At 37.0% G+C, this 9223-nt stretch overlaps 1 protein-coding gene across 1 annotated transcript in view; it reads left to right on the top strand.

The window, feature by feature from the left end:
- LOC137274415 (alpha-1,3-mannosyl-glycoprotein 4-beta-N-acetylglucosaminyltransferase B-like) overlaps positions 1-8465 on the top strand; it is a 41178-nt gene extending 32713 nt beyond the window's left edge. The window contains exons 9-14 of the mRNA XM_067807588.1: positions 194-308; positions 2198-2328; positions 4266-4373; positions 4890-5083; positions 6440-6719; positions 8007-8465. Coding sequence (XP_067663689.1) covers positions 194-308; positions 2198-2328; positions 4266-4373; positions 4890-5083; positions 6440-6719; positions 8007-8036 — 858 coding nt within the window. The 3' untranslated portion in view covers positions 8037-8465. The remainder of the gene's footprint in view (positions 1-193; positions 309-2197; positions 2329-4265; positions 4374-4889; positions 5084-6439; positions 6720-8006) is intronic.
- The last annotated feature ends 758 nt before the right edge of the window (positions 8466-9223 follow it).

The following is a 9223-nucleotide window of genomic DNA, read 5'->3' on the forward strand; positions in this document are numbered from 1 at the left end:
ATTTCTACTAAGATCACTACCAACAAATATAATGTCACTTTAAGACCTATTGTCAGTACAAATAAGTATGTTTTCCACCCTGCACAGAGATGTTACATGTCAGCATGATCAGTGTCTGGTTCTAATGCAGACATGTTATCTGTTTTGTCATAACGTGATTTTGGAATAAATGTTCTTTTGACCTTTCATTCAGCTGGAGGATGATGTCATGGCCAAACCGGGGTACCTGTCAATTATGAAGTCATTTGCATATCAGCAAAAAACAGATGACTGGCTCCTACTAGAGTTCTCTGCTCTTGGATTTATAGGTAGGTGAAGTACAGCACTCAGCAATATTCCAGCTATATGGTGGTATAGGTAGGTGAAGTACAGCACTCAGCAATATTCCAGCTATATGGTGGTATAGGTAGGTGAAGTACAGCACTCAGCAATATTCCAGCTATATGGTGGTATAGGTAGGTGAAGTACAGCACTCAGCAATATTCCAGCTATATGGTGGTATAGGTAGGTGAAGTACAGCACTCAGCAATATTCCAGCTATATGGTGGTATAGGTAGGTGAAGTACAGCACTCAGCAATATTCCAGCTATATGGTGGTATAGGTAGGTGAAGTACAGCACTCAGCAATATTCCAGCTATATGGTGGTATAGGTAGGTGAAGTACAGCACTCAGCAATATTCCAGCTATATGGTGGTATAGGTAGGTGAAGTACAGCACTCAGCAATATTCCAGCTATATGGTGGTATAGGTAGGTGAAGTACAGCACTCAGCAATATTCCAGCTATATGGTGGTATAGGTAGGTGAAGTACAGCACTCAGCAATATTCCAGCTATATGGTGGTATAGGTAGGTGAAGTACAGCACTCAGCAATATTCCAGCTATATGGTGGTATAGGTAGGTGAAGTACAGCACTCAGCAATATTCCAGCTATATGGTGGTATAGGTAGGTGAAGTACAGCACTCAGCAATATTCCAGCTATATGGTGGTATAGGTAGGTGAAGTACAGCACTCAGCAATATTCCAGCTATATGGTGGTATAGGTAGGTGAAGTACAGCACTCAGCAATATTCCAGCTATATGGTGGTATAGGTAGGTGAAGTACAGCTCTCAGCAATATTCCAGCTATATGGTGGTATAGGTAGGTGAAGTACAGCTCTCAGCAATATTCCAGCTATATGGTGGTATAGGTAGGTGAAAGGAAGAAGTAAATAATAAGACCTTTTGTGAAAATGTGGGAAAAGATTCCCTATACTGCTCAAAGGAACAACCACTTGTTTCTTCCAAATGATGTCTTGACCAATTAGCTTGAGAAATTTGAATATTAATATGGTCATCAACTTATTTTGAGGACCCATGAAGATCAGGGTCAACACTGGTCCTCATCAACCCACACTTGTCATAAGAGGCGACCAGTTGACTTAGTTTACACGTCATTGTACCCGCTTTGCATAGATAGGTGCTCTTAATGCCAATCACCAAATTGTTTAGTCCAGACTGTATTATTTACAAAATGCCACTATATAGCTGTAATATTGCAGAGTCAAACTTCGTATTTTGAGTGTACACAGTGACCACACTCATAAAAGATGATTGCTATATTGCTGGAATATTGCTAATAGCAGCATAACCAACTACGCCCATTAAGGCTCTATATAGAGCTTCAGGTACTCACACTAGTTTTCTTAATGAAATAATTCACTTTTAATCTCAACTCAAAGTCTTCCGAAAGTCCAGGAGTATTTTTTCTCTTTTGGCATTGTAAATATTTTGAAACGTAGCCATGGCATTTATGCTTTGATCTTTTGTACATTTTGCAATTTTGGTTTCTGTGTAAATGTTTCATTCCACTGAAATTGCTGTTAAGGTTGTAGCTTGTAATCAGCTTCAGTGTTTGATACATTCACTGTTCAGCCTGTATGAACCAGGTGCTTTTCTAACCTTGTCAAAAGGAGGAAGTATGTCTGTCTAGGCATTAATTTCAAGGTTTAGACTGTTTTAAACTGCATAATTTAGAGATCAAGGAAGTTGACTTTCAGTGACCATTTACCCTGCCACACTCTAAACAAGAAAGTAAGGTATTTATCAAGCGTCAATCGTTTTCATTCACCCCTTATTGTTGAATACTTTCATGATCATTTTTGCTCAAATACTTTGGCAGACATGGAATATTTCAAGCATCTGTTGTTGTTTTAAGGAAAAATGTTCAAGTCAGCAGACATCCCACTAGTGGTTGAGTTCTTTCTGATGTTCTATGCGGAGAAACCAATTGACTGGCTTCTAGACCACCTTCTCCAGGTCAAGGTGTGCAGCCCAGAAAAGGACCATGTAAGTTACCACATCTTGATATATTGCACTATAGACTAAACGTAGTTAGTGATTAAGTTCATTTTTACACTGCACAATTGTCCAGCTATATGATGATGGTCTGTCAAAAGTCCACTCCTCACAAGACAAGGAACAAGAATAATCACCAACATGAGCATTGATCTACATAATTGGGTAACCATGATGTGTCAACCAAGTGAGCGAGCCAGACTATTAAATCCCGTTAATCGCCTCGTACAACAAACATCATTTATTGAAGATCAATTCTAACCAGGATCTTCATGGGTTATAAACTGAAGTGTACTATCTCATGTCTGTGTTTAATTAGGAATTACAGCCGTTTAGTCTGGAGCTTGGCTTTTTGAAAGAGGATGAGTGATTACTGAAAATAACCATAGATAAGCCAACCCCCAAAATGACCCTTAAAATCAGTTTCAAAGTGGTATGTTTTGTACATAAACCGACCCTCGCGATGAGGCGTGGCCAGCTCATCTGGCAGTTACAGTCTTGAATGTGACAGGTAAGTATGTTAGGTGGAAATACTAATTAATAATATACTGACCATTATTCTAGAAACCTGTTTTTGTTTACTTTTTAATATCCACAATGATGCGTTAACCTGCGGGTATGGGCTGGAAAACCAAATGAGCATATACCATCAACAGAATTAGAATTATTTACTATATTCCGCAATGGTTTTGAAAAACAAACAATTCTCGGACACATGCTTTGTCAACAGGTCCACATCAGAGTTGTCAAAGAGCAAAATAACAGTTTCGAGGAGATAATTAAACCAACAACAGTACTTGTAAAAGTTGTCAAATATACATTATAACATGCTATTTCCATCTTTTTAGATGGATCGTGTAATGTTATTCAAGTGATGCACACAATGTTTATATGAAAATGTTGTCAATGTGTTTGTTGCCTTTCAATAAGTACTATCAAAGCTCAATTTTGTTAACACTGTTTCCTTGGGATTCCATTGTGAATGGGTAGAATGCAAGAATTGACCCGTATGTAAGTGCATTAGACCAGTGGTGATAACCAATCCTGAGTATCATTGCATGGAATGTGTGAGTGTAACCAATGACAAGAGTTGCAGTGATCATGCGACAAAATACACAAATGATTTCACAAAAACACATACAAATTCAATAAAACACAGGATAACCTTATGTAGTGATAAATGCGCAAAAGATTTAGAATTCTCATGATGAATAAATGTGTCCCACAGTGGACTTGCATAGTTTTTGTGTATTCGTCTCATGTTCATTCGTCTCATCTCAAACAAAAAATACACGTCCAACAAGTACTATTTCCAAACTGGAAGTCATGCAATCGTCAAGTGTTGGTTGGACACCAAGTTTCAGGGTATATTTTCAGTTTTCAGGGGTTTTTCTCCCAAGCATAAATGTCAAAAGAGTTTGGTAGTTTAGCAGCTCATATATGAAATACACTAGGGTTTTTGGTGCAAGTAGATTAAAAAATGAGCAAGTCGATTCCAGTCGACTTGAGCAATGCCATGACTGCAATGCAGAAAGTTGTTCTTACAGGGCCTCTTCCATATATGTGTTATTATAGCTTGGTCAGATTTTAAGCTCATTTGAACTATTATAGTTAGATCTAACTATTATTGCTCTTTTTCACGTTCTTCCTTACCTGACCATGGTTGCCTATAAAGGCATGCAATGCAGACAGCATAAGATACTTTGTGTCCTTAAGGAGGATTCCTGAGATAGCGATGACCAAAGAATGACTCCAGAAGAGATGATATTTAATGCAGACTTGCAGAATGAATTCCAAAAATATATTGTATATTTTATCTTGATAAATAAAAATTAACTTCAGATGAATTGGAAAATAATAATTGTCTCAATTATAGGTATATTTTAGCAGTTACAAAATGAATTAAATGATCCATTCTCTTTTTACAGAAACACTGCAACAGAATGAAACTGCAAGTGAGACGTAGATTCAAACCGTCTCTATTCCAGCATGTTGGCATCACATCCTCTCTTAAGGGGAAGGTGCAGAAACTTAAGGTACTGTATTTGATAGAAGGTCTAAGGTGTTCGTTCATCATGCCAAAAACTTTGGTTCTGTGTGTATAAAATGTGTGAAGCCCTTTTCTCGTGCTCCCTTCTGTGATATTTTATATTAAAGTACTCTTGCACAGAAGAGCCCAATTGTTGTCAGGTTAAGATGACTATGCCATCATCAACTCAGTTACATATAAGGGGACCAAAATCTTTGCTGTCGTAATAGTGTGTACACATTCATTGACTATAGAACACAACTCTATGTAAGAATGAAGATTTTTATGGATATCAACTTCTTTATGTGAGAACACAACGTTTCGGAGTTAATGCTTACTCCTTCTCCACACAACGTGTCGGAGTTAATGCTTACTCCTTCTCCTGATTGAAGGAGTAAGCATTAACTCCGAAACGTTGTGTTCTCACATAAAGAAGTTGATATCCATAAAAATCTTCATTCTTATGTATTTTCACTTCTAAATGACATTCAAAGACTTGATACAACTCTATGGTTTGTTTCAGGACAAGGACTTTGGCAAGCAAGGTTTATATCGTGCCCATGTGAATCCTGCAGCCACTCTTGCCTCCTCCTTGAAGACCTACCAGAAGTACACCCTTGTAAAGGCCTACATAGGCGAAACTTTCTACTGGGCCACAAGTCCCACACAAGGCGATGTAATCGATGTCAAGCTCAATCCTCCAATCGTACTGGAAAGGTGAGTCATTAAATTTCATGTGTTATGTTTTAGTTTTCCTTATCCTGACTCATGTTATGTATTGTAATGTTTTAAGGGACAATGAAGAAACTACTCATCTCTCCTTGGCTGATGGAGAGTAGTAAGGACAGCATGTCATTAGTTACATGGGTGCATTTTGGCAGGAATTATAAAAGAGGCAGCTCCAGGGTGAGTGATTGTACATTTCCGTCAGGGAACTGAAAGGGATTCAAGTTTCCTCTTAACCATTCAAAAGTAGAAGAGAAATAAGCAATATAGTATGAGTCAGGATAAGTATGAAATATCAATTTTATCATTGAAATTGCATGTATTTGTCAGTCAGACGTCATAAGGTTTGGTTAAGTGGCCCTCTTGTTCAAACTTTTACGATGAATAATTTGCCATGACAGAACCAGCAAAACTTAACACTGAGAATCTAAAATTTCCAATAATTTTGCAGTAACAGAAAGCAAGATAGAGAGATTCACAATAGAGGTTTCATGTACAATGCAACTGAGTCAGATCTAAAGTAATGGTTGGCAAATATAATGTCAACTCACCGAAGTCTTGGTGTGAGAGTGAGAAACAGTTTTACTGAATGTAACACAGCGAGCAGTCAGGCAGCAGTTATGTAGGTCAAAGCAGACAGATATATATACTCCAGTTAATCTGTATATGTCCATGTTGTCAACATGACAACCAGCCGTTGGCCAAGAAAATTCTAAGTTGATGACGATTCGTGAATATTCGAACACATACTACAATCGCAGCCAGCCTCCTGGAAGTCGAAAGTTAATCAAAACACATATTCAAAGGGAGGTAACTCTAAAGTCCTACATTAAAGCCTGCTGCCAAAGTACAAAAATTACTGAACATTTATGGTACGAAATTTGATGCATAATAACAAACACTCAAAACTTTAAAAATTGTGACCCAAACAATAATTATTACTTAATCAATAATACAATTTACAGAAAATACACTTTGTAGATCAAACTTCAAACATCAGCTATTGAATGGTCAAACACAGATTGATATGCAAAGTGGATGTTTATCACCTTATTGCTGTATTGTCGTTTGTTCATGATAAGGTGCTATGCAGCCAGTATTTAAGAAGTAAATTAGATGTTCATCCAGCTAGACTGGGTTCTTGAAAGGTACTTGAAGTGATCATAAGGTAATTGTTTGATCAGCTTTCTAAAAGTTGGTGTCAAGAATGAACCATACAACCTTATGGATGACAACTTGTTTATTGCTTAGAGCAACGTTTTGTGAGGGCTTGAGTTGCCATCTGTAAGGTTGTTTGCTTCAGTTTTAAGATAAGAGCTGATAAAACTTGCAATGCTTTTATTTCAGGTTTCTATTCCGAACTGGGAATACCGACCATTCTGATGACCGAGTCTATGATGGCACAATTGAAGTTCTTCCAGAAACTCCACCAGAAAAACCAGTTCACCTTCCAAAGCTGGACTTTGCTCTTGGGGAAAGGCATGCCAAAGAAGAAGGTTACTACATCCTGGGGGTGTTTGATGAACATGGAGTATGTGAGGGAGATGTCCCAGAAGATCTGGGAAAGATAGCAGTATTACGTATTCACTTCCAGTCCGACAGTGATCATTGGCTTGTTATTAGTGAGGTGAGAAATGTTCTATGCTATTGTGAAATTTGAAATGTGGTATCATGATGTTATTGATTCCAACACAATGATTTAGTTACCTAAGGAAGTTCTTAGGTAGCCTACTGGACAGAGTTTGAAATAATCGCCAGCCTGGAGGCCCATCACCGGATGTTTTTGCATCAGGCCTTCAGTTTCAAATATTTGCAGGCCTTCGGCCATAAGTGACTTATTTGGCATTCTCTTGTTCAACCTGAACAACCATCTTTCATAAGTGTTCGAGAATCATTTATGATTCGTCATGTTGCAGTAACTTACATTTCCACTTCCTGGTATTTCAGCACCTTGCGTTGAGGAATGTCAACACCAGTCTTGACTAAAATACACATTTCTTTCTGCACCATAGTCTTTGCTAATTGATTTTGTAATAACAGAGTGAAACTGAGTACAGTGCAGTGTATTTTAGTTTTATTGGTTTGACTTAAACAAAATGGACCAGCATCTTTCAATCAGTGCCTGTAGATTTTAAAGCCAGCAGGCAGCAGCAGGCCTTGATGGCTAGCTGGTAAATTATAGTATTGCAAGTACTGCTACTGGATAAAGATTTTTTTGTCATGGTAAAATGTCATTTTGGCAAAATGTGAACAGTTCCATAAAATAGCACCAACTCACCACTCTTCTTGAAATGAACATTTTTCATTAGAAATTGCAAAAACAAACTGTATGTTTCCTTTAGAATTACGACCTTGAAAAGTATTTATCTTAACTTTAAATCACCAATGGATTTGGAAGGAAATGTGATGCTATAAGCCTATGTTTGTTCGTACAAAACTGTCAAAGAAACTGCTGATCCAATTTTATGCTTTCTGCCAGTGCATGTAGAGCTAATCATCATCATGCCAAATGTTGTGCATAAAAGTAATATAAAAATAAACAGTTTGAATAATACATTTGTCAGAAAATCTTTTAGGGGAACATACAGTTTGTACATATTTCCCTTACTTTCTAACATACACTGAAATTTCATTGACACCACAGATAAAAGTTCTACTGTGGGATTGTATAGTGGTAAAATCATTTGTTCCACCAATGACTCAGGTTCCATTCCCGAAATGGTAACAATGTCTAAAGCCTGTTTCTGGTGTCCATCACCATGTTTTTGATGTGATATTTCTAAAAGTATCATAAAACTTAAGACATTCGATATTACTGCTAGGAACATATTGCAGTGCTTCAGTCAATTGTTGAGTCATGACAACCTTAATTCTTGATGTCAGGATTTCCACTCATCTGGTGCTTCTTTTTCAGATTCATGTGAAGGAAAAGAAGCAAGCGTAATGAGGATCTGAAAGGCGTGTAACCAATCACCATTGTTGCTGTAGATATTCAACGTCATTTCATGTAAAACACAACATCTGGAGGTTCATTTGAATTCCATTCTTAGGGAACCAGCCATAGTATTAGTGAACTCAAGTGTGATAATGTTGTTGGTTGGCAAGAGAAAGTGAGTACCATAGCAAGTGTTGCTTGAGACCAGGGAGAACTTAACCAGTGAGAACCTGACCAGTGAGATGTGTTTGCTTATGTATTTGAAGCTTGTCTTTGTCAAAGGTTACTAGGCATACATACGCGCATTGTGCAAATGATGAAAGTGTTAGGAACAAAATATGTTTTTTGTTTGAACAATTTTTTTGAATTCCATAAAGGAAAAAAGGTGACCCCAGGCAACACTTTCAAAATTGGTTAAATGTGACAGAAAATAGAAAAGGCTATGATTGTTTGATACTAAAGACAAGTATGGTAGAACTGCCAATACAATGTATTCAAGCTTCCAATTAAACATACTCCAGATGGACATTAGAGTGCTTTTGAATATCTACATGAGATCTACAGAAATGCTGTATGGTGATCGATAGGACAGGTTCAGTTTCATGGTGCTTTTGTTGAAGTCATATGTCCTGTTTCTACTTTGTAAATACTTTGTTTGTGTTGAGAGTTGATATTGCAGAGAATATTACCCTGTAGTCAGAAAATGTGTAAAGACATTACTGAGACAGCCTCCTTACAGTATATATACAATGTATTTTCCTGTCATGAGGAAAATGATTTGTTGTCATTTTAAATATTTTTCATTAGCTTTACCTCTAACATATTTTTAAAGAATTTAAGTTGCCATATTTACTTTATTTATTGATAGAATAATTCATAAGTATATTTTAGACTTTTGCTTGTAAAAGTTTGTTGGTGATTATTTGCTGATTGTTTTAGTTTTGACTTAATGATTGACCAAGTCCTGGTTCATGTTTGTTTAGTCAGTTAAATAGCAGCTACCCGTTGAAATTGTTATCTCATACACCTCAATCTAGTCAGTATGTATGGAACAGTATTGACGTACAGTCATTTTATCAGTTTATGTTGTGCAAGGAAAACACGTCTCCTACGAAATGTGAAAGTTGATTGTTAATCTCTGCTGTTTATTACTTTGCTCAGTGTGATGGACAATACTTTACTGTGAATCTGTTTTG

This window comes from Haliotis asinina, chromosome 2 (genome assembly GCF_037392515.1).
Source record: "Haliotis asinina isolate JCU_RB_2024 chromosome 2, JCU_Hal_asi_v2, whole genome shotgun sequence".
Taxonomy (NCBI): Eukaryota; Metazoa; Mollusca; class Gastropoda; order Lepetellida; family Haliotidae; genus Haliotis; species Haliotis asinina.